This window comes from Opisthocomus hoazin, chromosome 8 (assembly GCF_030867145.1).
Source record: "Opisthocomus hoazin isolate bOpiHoa1 chromosome 8, bOpiHoa1.hap1, whole genome shotgun sequence".
Lineage (NCBI taxonomy): Eukaryota > Metazoa > Chordata > Aves > Opisthocomiformes > Opisthocomidae > Opisthocomus > Opisthocomus hoazin.
This window is the reverse complement of record NC_134421.1, coordinates 65,204,778-65,221,419: the sequence shown is the minus strand read 5'-3', so window position 1 is coordinate 65,221,419 and position 16,642 is coordinate 65,204,778. Positions and strand designations below refer to the sequence as shown.

Below are 16,642 nucleotides of genomic sequence, written 5' to 3'. Positions count from 1 at the left end.
GGCCAAAAGGCCAAGTTTGGTGCTGGTCCTCAATCTGCAATTGACAGTGCGTTCACGCAACTGTTTTTTTCTATAAGCAGTAAATTTCGTCTTCGTTCTTCACTGTACTTTGCCTCGAGAAAGTGACCCCTAGATCCTCTGGTGAGATCCGTATTGGCCGAAACCCAGACCCTCAAGCTATGACTTCTCAGCGTATTTGCAGTAACACTGGCTCCCTCTTAATTGCTTCTTTTTGAAGTATAGTTTGTCTCCATCATCCTGCTCAAGAAGAACAGTTCTGGTGTCTCTTGTCTTAATATAGTTGTCCCCCTCCTCCCTCCCCTTCTTTTCTCTTTCTTCACCTCAAAATAGATTTCTTTAAGGTGATATAACCCTGTGATAGTCTAGTCAACAGCATAGTTGTTCGTAATCCAGCCAGTAATAGGTGTACCAGCAAGGAAGAAGTAATGCCTTCTCTCAGGATCCCATACTTTAATAAAAGGAAGAGAAAGATGAACAGGAGGCATTTCATGTTTATTTTGTTTTCTTTCCATGTCATCTCATGAATATGCAATGGCACTTGGCCAAAAGTAGTGCATTCAGAGGCAAAGTGAGTGTTGATAAAGGATTGAGAAGAATCCCAATGTTCTGCAATAGGAATGATGCTTTTGTATTTTTAGGAACTGTTTTGCTCTCTCTTTTTCCCCATCACACCCTTCCTGCACACTCACTTGTCTTTTGCTATTGACAAAAGATCTGGAGACTTAGAAAGCCCCAGCTTCATCTGAGAGAGATTTCCTCTGGCAGAGAGAGATGAAGGGGTCCTCTTTGCAGTCCCTTCATGCCAGGAAGGATTTACTGCCTACAACATGAGGTGCTAAATTGATTTTGGATACCTGCACAGCTCGCCGAGGTGCTGCAGTGAGCTGAAGTGCTAGACCCACAGGATGGCTGTGGAGCCACAAGCTGTGCTGCATCTCTCATGGGGTCACAAAGAGCTTTCCCTTGATATTCATGCAAGTGCTGGCTGATGTGGGCACTAGGGTTACTCTTTTAATCCCGCAGTTTCAGTACCTTTCAGAAAAGAATTTGCATAGCAATTCATGAGCCATTAATCTCGCTACTAAGCATAATATTTCCTTACTCCTTGATTTACAGCATTACTCAAACACTGACAATTGTCATTTCATTATCTGCCTTGACCTCTGGTATCATACATTTGCAGGGGGAAGGGTGCGCTCTCAGGTATTTTCATGCTCTATCTCCGTGATTTATTAACCATCAAATTCTGCCTTCAGAACTCAGTATGCCTTTTCAAATCATTTCATGTGCCAAATGGAGTTACTGGGCAAAAAGAATCCCTTATAAGTGGGTTCAAACAGGATACCAGGAGAACCATTGCTGCTTTCTGTTTAGTTACTGAGATGGCAGTGTGACCTTGAGGAGGTAGGTTCACTATAGTTTTATGATTCCATTTTTACATAGGGAAAGTAAGGACAGCAATAATTACTTTCATTTGTAAAACACTTTAAGATTTATGGAATATGAAGGACTGCTATTAAGTGAAAAGTGTTGCAAAGCCTGCTTAGTTGCACACTGTGCTAACAAAGTCCCATATCAGCCTATTTACCTCAGCATGAACCACTCGTTAAAGTTTATAGGACATTTTGGTGGGTGAATTCAGGCAGTTCTTCTGCTGGAAGTATCATACCAAAAGCACATTTAAATCCATCAGCTGAATTGACTCTTTTCTCTATTAAAACTAAACACAAATGCTAGCTCTATCCAATTTTCTTAGTCTATTTATGAAAGTTTATGACGTGTATGTACTCATTGTTAACTCAGCTTGTATGCCCATGGTATCTGAGTTATTACAGTTTATTCTAGTCCTAGCATAAACATGCAATAACTCTAGTACTGAGAACAAGAGAGAATTACAAAACTTCAAGATATCCAATTGAGCGATATTAACTAATGAGTTGCATGGTCACTTTTGAATGGCAAATGTTCTTTTTTATGGATACTTCCTCAATTCAATTTGTTCTTAAGCTTTAGCTATGCTAGACTTTGGTGTTTGCAAAGTTTACATGTTTTTCCAATCTCAAAGTGTGTGAGTTTAGTGTTAAAGAAACAGATTTACAACTTTTCGATTTATACCAGAGGAAAAAATACTTCTGTAACAAATGTGTTCAATGAGCTACTGTTTAAGTCTGGCTTGCTTTTGGAACTATTATTTATATAATAATGCAAAAAATTGACAGATGTTTTCTTTTTTCTTACAGATTAAATTTGGATTGTTTGAAAAGTGGGGAGATATTTCACCACAGTGCAAAAGAAGATACAGAAGAAGAGAGCAGAATGAGAGCTTCCCATCTACCACATGCCTGCAGCCTTTTATCTTTAGTGATGCTGTTCCTTCCAGTCACTGGAATGTCAAAACAAAATATTCCAAGACTTAAGCTTTCCTACAAAGGTAAACTTTTCAGCAGTTTTTCAGATTCTGCCACTTTTGTTTTAATGTGATGTTGTCAGCAGTTCATTTGTATTATTAATCAGGAAAACGAAACACAGTTGTCTCTATGGTTCCCAGAAATGTGACAGAAGCCTTAAAGATGGATGAGTTCTGCCAAGGCATAGTATTAAGTTACCTTTTTTGGGTGGAGAGGGCATATTTCCGAACTATGTCTGGGTTTTTTAATTATTATTTTAGTTTTATCCTAGAGGATATTAGTATACCATACATAAATTAGGGGGTAATTTTTGCTTAAACATAGGATTGAAATGCCATGAGGCCCATTGGAGATGTTCTCATGAGGCTGGTGGGGGAGACATGGAACATGGAGGACCCTCACACCTTTCTAGAGCATCAGGGAAAGTTGAGAGAGCTGCCCCGGGTGTTTCACATGGCACTGACATTTTATTTTGATAGTGATTTTTTTCTCTACCATGAAGATGTTATGTGAAACTCCTGAAATGCTGTTTTCTTTCTCCTCACCTCTTTGAATCACAAAAGTGTGCTTTTCCGAGGACTTTCTTTACCTTGTGTGTACTTCTTGTTGGGAATGTTACAGACTGAGGGGTTTAAACACAAATGTATTTTTTAGTTCTTTATTGGACAAGTTCTTAAAGAAGGTAGATTTCCTGTTGCTTTGAATGTACAGTACTCTTCCACAGTTTTTACAAGGCACAGAGATACATCACTTCTTGATATTGTCTTCTTTAGTTAAAGCAAATGCTCTCCAGTTAGTAATTTTTCAGCTATGTCAGCACCCTGCCCTTCTGGGAGCTAATTCTGCTCTCAGTTTTTCAAACTTTGGTCTTCCTATGTGTTAGAGAATTACACTCAGAGTGATGTGATTGGACAGGAGGCTGTAAAGCCTTCATCAGTGGTTATGATATGTTTATCATGAGTTTAACACAGACAGGAATTTATTGAGTAAGCACTATGACACACTATTTATTTACAAGCTTCTGTTTTGCTAGATTTGTATGCCACTGTGTATGGTATTCCCCTGTGTATATATGTCTTTGAATGTGTTTTTGTGAGAGAGACTGAGGAAGAGAGATCAAGGGAGCTTGACAACATTTTTATAAATCCAGGAAACAGTTGCACTCACTTAAGCCAATGAATACAGAAACTGAAAGGCCTGACATGAGTTATGAAAGTTAGCAATAAAAACCCCCTAACATACAGCCAGACTTTTCACAGCTAGGCCTTTTGAGATGATTCCCAATAGCAGCATATACCATCTGGTGATGGCATTTATTGTGGATTTGACACTCACGATTAGTGAATTCCTCTCGACTTCAAAAGCAGATAGCCTTTGGCAAAATCCTGATGGATGCCTTTGGCAGGTAAGGAGGGGGAGAGAGAAAAATTATTGAGGTCAACACAGGAAAAAAAGAAATCACTGAAATCTAATTTTAAAATAGTGGCAGAGACCTGCAGGGAGTGGTTGGGAAAATGCCTGAGCTCATTTAAAAAAGACAATGAGCGGATGATTGATATTTAGGCCCTGACCCAAACTTTTATTAGCAACTTTATAAACCTTTCAGTTTGGCTCGAGGGATACAGTTTCCTATCCAAACTTATCCACCTATATCCCTGTAGGGGAGGCAAAAAAAGCAACAACCAATACAAAACTGCACATAAATCTTGATATGGAGAGCTATGATTGAACTGAAAAGCCAAAGGAAAGAGAATTATCAGAATTTATTGTGCCTCCTCTTGCCTTTTTTCTTTTTTTGGGGGAGGGTGGGTTTTTTTTCTTTTTCCACAAGGAACAAGAGAACAGTTACTGCTTTTGTTTCACACTTTTGCATTGTAAATGGCACAGGTAGTGCTTGTCATAATTAAATCATGTTTTTGTTGTTTATAACAGCATGGCAGATGTTCTGACTATTTAATATACTTGTCAGAATTAAGTTTACCTTCCTCTCTGTGCCCCCTCACCCTCAGGTATTCCAGCCAAAGTAACTCCAAGGTTTCTGAGAATAAGAAGTAGGAGAAACGAACCTTCTTGCCAGTTCTCGTAAAATTGTTACAGTCATATCATTGACAAGTCCTGGCATCTCCATTCTTTGGAATTAAGACTTGAAATACCATGAGGAGGATAATATGGGGCCTTTTTCCTTTTTTATGGAAAACTGACCAGAATTGCCACATCAGGAAGCTCGGAAAACCTGGTCACACATGTGTGTTCATCTCACTGCTAAAGACGTTGTCTTTCAAGGGAAGGTTTCATCCCCTTCCAAGTGCAATGTGTTTATGGGATGGCATCTTCCCAGAACGGCTGAGCATTTGCTCAGACAGGAGAGCTGGAAGCAAACAGGACTTTCCCCTGCAGTTACTTCATCTCACAGCTGCAGCCCAGCACACCTCAGCAGAGGGCTAGAAACTGCTTCTTGCCCTGCCCTGACTGCAAGGAGCAAAAAGGGAATGCCAAGTGATGAATGCTGAGGATGAAAGAAGAGAGAACAGTATTAAAGGAACACAGAAAATCGAGAGAGAAAGAAAGAAATCAGTGGTGAGGAGAGGAAGAGGGAGAAGGAGCAGGGTGGGGTAGCTAAAAGAAGTGTCCTTAATCTCAAGAGTGCTTCAATAAACCACAGTGCTTCACAAGTCCTCTGCATTCAGACAGTGATTAAAATTTTAGAGCTTGTCTGAATGGCAGTTATAGTTTTTCACCTTCTGGTGAAAGGGTGGAAAGCGCTGGAAATGTTAATATACAGATATTCCAGTGAATGAAGTGGTATCAACATGATGTCATATGATGGATTTCATGTCTGCCCCGGTTCTAAAGACGCATTCTGAAAGATCACACACACATAAAACTACAAATACATACAAGTCAATTAACATATCTTTTAATACAGAGGCAAAGTCATGTATACTCCATCTGTGTTAATATAACATGCTATGATCTTTAATTACGTACCTCATCCTAAATGTCCACATTTTCCCTGATTCATTAATTGAAAAATGCTTCAAAATGTCTTTTTATCTTCTTCTCTTAGACTTTAGGTTTTAGATATTGGTGCATATCTTTAATATCCCAGAAATTATCACTGCTATCACGATGCTTCTAGAGTGCTCTCACTTCACAGACCTTAATTAATCTATCTCTTAGCTACTTTTACAAGATTATGAGGTGGTTTTATTATTATGTTACAGCCTTAATATTAGGAGAAGCTAAACAAACTGTCTTCTAATAGAAGTTTACAATCTTTAGAAAACTAGGGCCCGATTTTTGAGTAATATTACATATTTTAATGGTCATTGTAAAACACTGCGTTCAGTCTCAGTGCACCAATGTGTATTTATCATTCATTCTCATGCGGCTGGAAATACCCCATAACTGTCATCCAAACTGCAGAACTCTGTAAGCACAGAAGTGACATTCAGCTTCCCTAAGCAGCACATCCTTGTTGTCTGCTGCCTCATTTAACATCCTCATTCCCACCTCTACAGAAAATGCAGAAGGTTTTCATATACCAGTCTAATTCAATAACGTCATTTACAGGATGGCATCAGTTTTCTTACTGAAGTAGGGAAAGGCTTGTGTCATAATTCGTATATAGAAATGTATGTGTTTGATTCATAGTGTGTAGGCAGTCTTATTTGTGTCTGTCTTTTGGGTAGTAGTGTTTTTCAATTTACTGGCAAGTACGTTTATACAGAGCTTATAGGGAGAGGCAGACAATAACCAGACCAGAACATCAATTTCCTTCTAGGAAAAATAAAAAATAAACTTCAAATTCTTTCAATTTGTGACTGTCCTAAAATTTTCTAGTAGAAATGCAGACTCTAACTAAATTTAAGCCCATTGAATTGTTTTATTTTGTTGTTTTTCATGGACGTCTTAGAATTAGTCTGTGCACTTAAAGAATACATTTCTATTACAGAAGTGTGCACCCTGTTTTCTTGGCTGGGGATTGTGCCCCAGCCCAGATTTGGACATTGTCACCAGTGACATATCCACATTGACATCCACAAACAAATATCATTCTGAAGCAGGAATGTGGGCATATCCTGAAAGCAAGCCACACTTGCTGTGACCAGTGCTGATTTGATCAGAGGACCAGGATCCTGCATTGTGACACAGCACGTAGGAAACCGCAAGACTGAAGGCGAAATCTGACTTTTAAAAGAGAATTTACTTAACACTGTTAAAAACAACTATGGCAGTAATTTAAATCTAATATTCATGAACATTATTCTCAGCTGATTTTTTTCTTCTTGGCACTGAATGAATAAAGATGCAGCCTCGCTCTCACTAAAGTCATGGCAAGAGTTTTGCCACTGAAGTAAGTTGAAGCAGGATGGAATTTCCACTTCTTGCTTTTTTTGTCTTGATTAAGTAAAGACATGCAATTCTGTCTCCTCTGTTGAAGGATGACAATGCTAAATCATCAGCTCCACGTGGAAATTCACCACATCTAAGAACTGTTTAGCTTCGTGCAGTGTTTTGCATACATGATTTTCTTCCCCCTAAGAGTGATCCATTCTTATAACATGGTGAAAAAGCAAGCAGAAGATAACATTTTGGTGCCAGAAATTCTTCTGAAAACTCGAGTGGCTTAGTACATTTCCTTAATGTTCTAAAAATGATCCTTTGGACATCCTACTTTACAATGTCAAGCATCCTGTTTTCTAAATAAATTTTACTTTAAACATATTTCATTTTATAACTGATGAGGTGGTTAACTGCTGCTTTAGAGCAGTTAGTTTGTTCTGTTTCAGTAAAGCTGGCTTATTTCCATGTCATGCATCGTTTAACAATCCATGTAAAATATAGTTACAGTTCTATAGCTCCATAAGCCTCATTTAAACTGTCTGTGACACTGAGGTAAACCCAGTACCACGAAGGTGGTCTTGCACAACTATGAATTGTTGGAATGTGGTAAACTAGTGATATACAAAAAAGCCTAGAAATGAGCTTGCATTTCTGCAGCTGCACTTGCTCTACAGGAAGAGGAAGGAAAATCAGAAAAAACAGGCTTTTGTGGTTCTATCAGCAGCTGTAATTCTGAACGTCCATGAAGATCAATGAAAATGTGCTGAGTGAGGAAGTGCTGCCTTGTTTGTTGTTTAATTCATTTTTGATGATTTGTGATTTCTCAGAAAAATCTGTCTCAGATTCCTTTGTAGAGTAGCATAAAATGTTTATGTGAGATTTAAGATCCTAGTTTTAGACGCTTGTCTAGTTATGAAATAGATTTTGCCTGCTTTGCCTCAAAAATGCTTTCTGGAGGCAGTGAACACAGAGACATCAAATGTGCCATAGACTGAAGATGGCTGGGCATTGCTCTCCATGTGAGGAAAGACTCTTGTATATGCTACAGACTAAGTATAAACTTGAAGGGGTTTATTACATCTTAGTAACAGGAAAAACATCAAGATTCTTACAGATACTTTTTTTCCTTTTTTAAACTAGTGAACTTGGAGGTCAGATCCAACTATATGTTGCATTTTCTGTCCTATAATTATCATATATAAAATGTCCTGGAGAGCAGCCTCCAGTCAGTGACATCAACAGTTTACACAGCAGTTGAACTAAGAATAACCTTAGAGAACTGACCCGTATCAACCTCTTAACAGTGTAAACAGCCTGTAGCTCACAACAATTTTCTTTTTTTCATGATCACAAAAGAGCCTCAATTGGATAAAAAAAGAATTGTGTTCACAAAATACCAAACTATTCTGCTGGATGTTCACTTGATTAAGTCTCAGAAGGTGAGAGAAAAAAACCCAGAAGAGTAAGACTTTGGGAAGAATGATTCATCCCTTGTAAAAAGGAGGATGAGACAACACCAAAAACTGCTTCCCTGGAAGAAGAATGTGGGGAAGATACATGATCAGTGGCTTCAGCTTCGAAGAGCGTACCTTAAAAAATATTTGTCTCATTGCACTTTTACTAAAGACATTTGTAAAGCAAACTCAATACTGAGTAGTTTACAGATCCCAACCTCTTTCTCTTTCTATGCGCTAATTTGAGGGCATGATCCTCTTGACGTCAGTGTGTGTCTAGTGGTGGACATCTGTGGTTGCAGCACAGGTCCTCGAGTCACATCCTATTTCCCTTTCCTCTCTGTCGATTTCTGCTGTTCCATTTATAGACAAGTTCCTCAAAGAAGGGCCGAGGGCTGTAGGGGAGGTCTGTTCTGTGGTCAAAGTCCTTGGAGATAAATACACAAAGAGACAGCAGACAGAGACAGAGACAAAATTTCCTTTATCACACCAGAGCACTTTCAGAAAAGATGGGAGGATTGGCTAGCTCTGGTTAACAGAGGATTTTACACAAGGGTGAGAGTGACAAAGGCACCTTTTTTCCCACTAACTCAGGAAAACAGGCATTCTACTTCGTGATCCAAATCCTGGCTGTCTCAGAGAAGTATGCTGCATTGTACTATAGAGTTTGAGGGCTAAGATATTACTGAAGACACTGAAATTTTGTGTTCAACTAATCTGGCAGCTCTGGGTCAAGTTTACAACTCCCTCTGTATAATCCATATACCCTGGACTTCTTTGAAAAATATTTCTTACTAAATATGTAACACAACAACAGTTTATAATGACACCCACCGGTGCCCTCAAATAGATAAATAAATGTAAATATTAATAACAAAAAATATCAGCCCCCTACTGCCCAATATTAAATAATAACTTGTGCCTATATACTAATGACTGACAGGAGGTAGTATGATGGTGCACACGCCTACCTTGTGCAGACACACATCTCTGATATCCCTTGCCCTATAATTTTAGTTAGTACAGTCTTATCACAACTTTGCCTGTCAACAAGGCAGAGATATTGGGTCCACCTGCACATCTGCATGTGGGACTCTGAATCTGATAGAGAATACTAGGCACAACTCCAACAGAAACAAATAATATATAAGGGAATTCATGCAGATATTCAATGACCTCTAGTTTTAATGGCTTCATAAGTACTCCACTCCTGTCAATGTCAGAAAGTATAACTGATAATTGAATTTCACTTGGCCATGGGAGAACATTATGATAGTCCAAGTTACTATATTGTGAATTGGGTTTATTTTCATTGCTGAAAGAGGTGTGTTGCTATTGCCAGTGCAAAAACTGTTTTGAAAATTTAACTTCACATTAGCCAATTGAGTTACCTTGCTACACTGGCTTGCTTTTTAATCAAATATATCTGAAAAACTGAAAAAAGAATATAAGGAGAAAAATCTTTGAAGCTTCTTGAAAACAGTCGTTCTGTATATTCAAATCCTGTGTTCTTAGAGCATGTCCATCCTGTGCAGCTACCCCAGATAATGTCTAAGTAACTTAAACCGTGCTTCCCTATAGTAATTTCATCTCTGTAGTGCACTTCTGTAGCAATTTAGAGCAGGGCTGTTAATTTTGCCTTGTAAGCTCAACCAGCAGTCATGATGGTAGAAACAGCTAAAATATTAATGCCACCACTGTCACTATAAAAGTTCTCATTCCTCATTCAGAGCATAGGAAAAAAACATTATCTGGCCCCTGTCAGAGAGGGAACCCCCCTGCAGGGACAGGAACAAGCAGTTACGTGTGGGGAGAGCAAGCAGGAACCTCCTAAAGCAGGTTTGCTGCCAACAGCGGAAATATCTGTTCCACTGACAGGTAAATCTGCTCATAGAGGTCTCTGCCCTTCACCTCCCTTCCTGTGCAGGCATTCCTCCCACCACAGCCCCTTCAGCCCTGCGAAGCGCTGCCTTTGCTCCCTGAGTAGCAGATCACACTGGTGAGCTGGTTATTGTTTCCCAGACCTGGTTTCACCCCCTTTGCTCTATCTGCTCTACCTCCTCATACATGTGGACCTGTCTTGCTTGAGTTGAGAAACCAGAAGAGCTTTTTGAAGCCAGTTATGAGGAAATTTCTTTGCCCTCAGGAGGACTGTGGGAAGGGCGTTGAAGTACTATCAGCACTTAAGAGATCTCTCAGGCTCTCCCAAATGGTGATTTCATGGCAGCTGAGCCAACATAAGAATGTGCTGCTTCTGGAAGGAGGACATCCCCCTCCCTTCTCCCCAAACATACATATCCACTTCTTTCTCACCTCATCTGCTCCCAGATGCGTGGACCTGCCCTTACTCTTGCACCAGCTCCAGCTCTCATCAGCCCCTTTGGCAAGGACGTATGCTATTAGTAGTTAGGACTGTATCTCTGTATCTTACTTAGCTTTACAGCCTGACCATACAGCTTGTGTGGGCTCCAGTCCAATGCTTGGAGTTAGACAGAAGAATGGCCCCCACGGCTTCTTGCTATTCACGTAGGGCTAGATCCTCAGCTGATAAAATTACTGCAGGTCTCAGTGGTTAAACTGAGGATCTGGCTCAGACCCTGGATGTGAGTGCAAGCTGGGTGTGTGTCTGTGTAGCAAGCAGATGGTGGGGAAGGGTGGGACGTACAGCTATTGAATGCTTCCATAAAAATCTGTGTTGCTCACAGACATTGGTAATAACTGGAGTGTAGTATACAATTACACTAGTAGGGAAATTGCAAATAGTTTTCTAAAATAGCAGAGATAGGCAATAAATCCAGATTTTTCTGTCTGTCCTTTTAAGTCTTGAAAACAGAGGCACAAATGAAGTAAATGAGCAAGTAAATCTGTTTGGCATTAACTCTTCTTTGCACTGTCAACACACCTTCTTCATGAACAGCTCATGCTGCTCAGTATCTCTCCTATGCCTGTTAGTATCAATATTAATGTGTTTTCCAGCCCCATGCCATCTGACACTGTTATTACAACATAGTTGTCATGCCACTGCAGTTCAAGGTCTCTCATCTTTTAGTCTGAAAGACTTGTCTACTCTGCTGTGAACATGAATGAGTGAACATTACTCGCATTAGGAAGCTGGCAAATATATTTGCACTTGGAGAGAAAAATGTTAAAGTATTATAAAGACATCTGACCATTTTCTAAACAATATCTTTCATATAAAACTGCTGTACTCTCAGTTGAGCAAGTCCTGGTGTCACATGCACAGTCTGAGAAAACAGGTCTGAACAAAAAGAGTCAGACTCCCAAAAGGACCTGTCAGCACCTATCGCTAGTGTCAGACCAGCTACCGAGCCACACCCAGGCTTCTGTAGCCACTTATATCTCAGATTTACTGGAGAAAACTCCTTGCAGGTTTAAATCCTGGACACTGAAATCCACAACAAAATATTCATTTGCTCCAAGTGTGAAACAAAGTTCACTTACTACCTAAGGCTGGAATTTCATCGACAAAGCCAAAACTGGGTAAGGATTTAAAAATGTGTCATGTTCTGTACCGCTGCCACCAGATAGTGTGGGCGGACAAAATACCACAACCTGCTGTTGTTTTATCAGGCCGCAGATATACAGGCTATGAGATGTAGCAAAGAGCTCCTCTGTCTGTCCTCAGGGTGCTGTATGCATCTCCAGAGAAGCTCATGCTCTCAGAAGTTTCTCTGAAGATGCAGTTAGTTGAAAATTGCATGTACAGGTGCTCGAAAATAGCCTTTTTTGCATCATTCTGAAGAAAGTAAAGTCTGAATTAAAGGGTTGGTACTATTTTGAAGGCAAGTGCAATATAATGACAGTAATTTGTTTTGAAAGGAGGGATAACACTGCATATAATTTTATAAACTGCACTTTCACAAAGGAACAGTATGTGACTTAAAGTACTAAATATGATCCCCATACTACATTTTTAACACCTGGATGTACTTGCAAAGTGCAATACGTGTCTCCATCCCAGCAGGAGAGAATGAGTCCACTGCTGCTGAGTGGAATGTATTCATTCATGCAAGTTAATGCAAGTCCCAGATGCCTGAGATGGATTTGATGCTAGACGTCTACGAGATACAACCCGTTGTCAGCGCATTTGGTTTGTGTGGCCTGTTCCTCAGTGTGGACTAATCTCCACACTCCATTCTGCATGGCTGTGTCCTTCATAAGATTCATGCTTCTCCGATTGCAGGTCATACGATTATGCACCTAAAGGTAGCTAAAAGATTCATGAGATGAGATAGTAGGCTAGTTGGAGCAGTAAAATTGATCCACAATCAATGAGTTTAACTCAGCCTTTTTGAGTAAGCCAGTCAAAGGGGATTTTGTCATTATCTCCACCTGAAACCTATCATTACTCTCTTGCTTTCTATGTATTTTATTGGCTGCTAGATTGGGAGGGATAAGAGGCTGAGAAACTGGTCAATCAGGGCATGAATGAAACAACTTTACTTTGGGTTGCTCCAAGGTATCTAAAAGTTGAAATTCTATCTAGAGAGAGTGCTAGTAGCAGAATTCATTTGAAGCTGCTTTTTCCTAGGGTCAGTAAATTTATATAATTTTTGCTACTATGGAGGTAGTAATGTGTGTTTTCAGAATGGCTTTAGGAATAGGTGAGTATATAAACCATTTCCCTCAGAACAGAGCAGAGGTTTTGTTTCAGCTGCTTGACAGTCAGGTTGCTGAAAGATAATTTTAAAAGACAGGGTTAGAGCATGGTCTCTGGTTAAGTTGACAGATCCTTGTCTATGTGATTGAGAAGAAAACTGGCCTCTAACTCCAGTAATGGCCTAAAATTTTACTCTGCTAGATATAAGGAAAAAGTCTTGTGTTCGTAGAGAACAATATCTCCTCACCATTGGGGTACTTCAAAGGGAATCTGAAAAAAGACTGAAGTGGAAGAAAGCATATTTCAGTCAAATAACTCAGATTATTTGCCTATTGCATATGAGACTGGCAGCAAGGTTGAGGATCTGTGAGAGATGAAGGGGAAAAAGGCAAGTTCAGTGCTGACAGTTGAAAATGAGGAAACAGACATGATGGGTTTGCATGTTCTGCCTTGCATTTGAAGAGGAGATATGGTACTTTTTAAGCCCATCGATGTGCCAGGCATTCTTAATGGACAGGTATCTGTGATGAGATGCCAGGAATTATCTACACATTGCCAAAACTCATATGCTTGCCAAACGCTTATGTTAAATTACAGTTGTAGTTCATATTCTTTAAATATGCAGAGTATCACTTTAAAAAAAAGTTATTTAGTTTTGCCTTGAAAACAACAGTGAGTTTGCTTACTTTGGCTGTTTTGTAAGAAAGATAAACTACTTAGGAAAAGGGGACCTGTGCAAATCCACGGTCTTAGGTCTTCCTCAGAAAAACAAATGTTTCATTCTGGTACAGTTTCAGTTGTGCTGTCTAAAGTTAATTATTTGGTTTGGCTCTATGAATTTTGTGCATTGGGCCTTCGCATTTTTTCACCAATAACATGAAGTCACAAAGCAGCTTTTAATCATCTCTGCAATAATAACACTTTACAAGTTATTTGTGCAGCTGTTTCGCTAGTCACATGTATTTGCAGTTAAAATACAACTGAAATATCCTTCCATAAACTTAAGTGAGAGTTGTTTAGTTCATGCTTTAACTGGGTGTTTTTTTGGTGGTAAACACTGACATATTTTATTTTACAGTATTACTCTTTTTGTAGATTTAAAAACCACAAAAGTCAGACAAAGACAACACTGTAGATTGATGATACTCTCATCTGAAATAGATGAACTGAATAATCTGCAATAGTCTCAATTGTGATTTTGCAGAAGCATCTCCTTTCAAGTGAGCTTTGCTGAGAAGAAAGAGAATCAGATCCCATAGCATGTGCTACTTTTTCATTTTCTTCTTTATGCATGGAATAGCCATTGCAAAGGTTATTTGAAGATAAGATGATCTGTCCCTTCCCGATGAAAGGTGTAAAGAAATGCCTTCACAGGACTGCACAGCGAGAGCTATTGCTTAGTTACCATTGTCTGTAATGATGGTTTGAGAAGCATAGTGCATAATGGAGCTACTTTAATTACGATTTTTCTGGGCTGTAAAACACTGACAGATTTGACCTCTATCAATAAGTATTTGTGAAGATACATGTGGGAAATGTTTATTTTTCTGGTTGTTGAGCAGACCTATAGAAGTGCCTGCAGCTTGATGTGAAAATACCCTGAAATATCTTATGTCATGCATCAGACTGTTCCTGAATTTTGGAGCAATCTTTGGAAAAGTTCTCTTTCTTGTGTCACTTTCCTAGAGTGTAATACCCTCCTGGAGATCTATTCAGTCCTGAAAAAGGAATAGAAGTGCCTAACCCCATAATATGTGGTGTAGTATGAGGTGGCTTGGGGACTACCTAAGAGAACCAAGATTTTGACACAATATTGTGCCAACAAGAAATCATGTTCTCTCTGTTTCCAGTAATCCATCTCCTTTTGGAAAGGTCCTGCTGTACCACTAATATGACATTTTCCTCTAGGCAAAATAAAATTCATTCTATAGCAATGAGAGCCACATGGCATGCACAACAAATCATCATTGTCCATGGTGAGATGCAGCTAAACAAAATATAACTTGATTCTTTTAATATGTAGTAAGGATTGGTTAAGTAGATGGGAACTATTCTCTTTCCCTTCATACAAATACATCTGTGGTCAATTGGATCTTTTAAACTCAGAATACTTTAGGAATTAAAGAAATTGCTGTATTCATGCTATGTTGAAATTTCTTTATCCCCGAAATTTAGTTGAGGATTCACATGACAGCCATGTAAATTGTCACAGGTATTTTCCAGCACATGAAAGGACTTGCTTCTATCTAGAAGAAAATGATAGGACATTTGTTTTTTACTGTATATGAAAATTACAGGATTATACATACACACCCTTTAAAGTCAGAGTCCTTCAAAGGTGTCATTAGATGGTAGCTCTTTTGAAACAAGTTGAAGAGTTCACTTTCTGCCAGTTTAGGCATGGCTTTTCATTACAAAAGTGTCTGTGACTGGCCACAAAGGCAATTCTGAGTCTTGGTCAAGGGCTTTCAGGTTGCGGCATGCTTACACCACACTGGAGTCAAGGAATGGCAGCACGGTCACCACTTGTGTGACTTGAGGCCAAGAAGTCTAGATATGCTGTATGAATGTAAATACATATTGCCAGAATAGAAGGACACTTTTTCATTCAAAGTCTTTATGCCATGACTCTGCTGCTGGAGGCTATTTAAGTAAGCAGCGATCATGCCGTTGTGAGCCAAGTCCACTGAGGTAATTTTGTAAATGAATAAAAACCAGCCACTATTCCAGTTTCTACCACTCAGCAGTGAAATATTAACCCAGAAAGGAAGTTTGCTGAATATTCATTTAGTCGCCAGACTGGAAAAAAGTATTTAATTTTCAGTAAAATCGCAAGTGTAGACTGAAAAATGAGTACTGAACATGTACTCGTGAAAGACCATCCCTGTAACTAGCTTTGTTTCCAAGCATTGAAAGAATGCTGTTTCTATATTAGCCTGACTACAGACAAGCAGTGATTCAAATCAACAACTTGCTCTAAGTTTGAAAATCATTGGGCAAATGTGCTTTTCATAGTAGGTTTTTCCTGTGTAATATCCTTGGTGATATTAACTATATGTCACTGTGAAGTGCAATGTCAACCCATAAGATCAGATTATTTTGCTTTTATGGAGTGAGAACAATGATTAATTTGGCTGTAATTTAATCAATTCTATGTTAATGTTTACTTGACAAATTTTATTAGGTTGTATTTCAGTTTTAATCTTATCAGTGGCCATGTTCAGCGTCTTATTTCCAAGCTCTTTTCAATAGTTACTAAATTACTGACCAAACCTGATTTTTTCAGCACTTTGCATCTTGTGTTGTCATTTGTGTCAGTAAGAAATCAGTGTGCAATGCTGTCATTTCAATCTGGAACATTTTACAGATGTTTTCCTTATGATGCAGTGAAACAAATGACTGTATAAGGCACCAGACAGGGCTCATTCCCGCTTGGGCGTTTCAGTCATGAGACAGCTTTTTCCCTCCCCGTTGTAGCTGTCCTAGGTGGTTCTTTACTGAGAAATACTAGAAGTGTTAAGCAATAGATGACAAATGTCCTTTTGGGATGGCCTCTACAGAGATCATTCCTTCCAAATAAGAAAGAAATGGGAAGTGAAGAGCAGTGGCAGTCATCTCCTTTCAGGCATGTGGAGAATCAGATCTACATATTCTGGCAAGTGTCACACTTGCAAAGGCCCATGCATTGCATGACTCTAAGTAATGAAAGGGTTTTAGAGCATTTGCACAAACGTATCATTTATCCTTACTCAGATCGAATTCCTACAGCTGGAGATGAGAAGGAATTTTCC

General features: G+C 39.1%; 1 protein-coding gene across 3 annotated transcripts in view; it reads left to right on the top strand.

Annotated features, from left to right (window-relative positions):
- The window catches only part of SEMA3D (semaphorin 3D), a 151,915-nt gene that overhangs the window by 43,164 nt on the left and 92,109 nt on the right, over window positions 1–16,642 (top strand). For all 3 annotated transcript variants that reach the window (XM_075427988.1, XM_075427987.1, XM_075427989.1), the window contains exon 2: window positions 2,262–2,452. In XM_075427988.1, coding sequence (XP_075284103.1) covers window positions 2,338–2,452 — 115 coding nt within the window. In that variant the 5' untranslated portion in view covers window positions 2,262–2,337. The remainder of the gene's footprint in view (window positions 1–2,261; window positions 2,453–16,642) is intronic.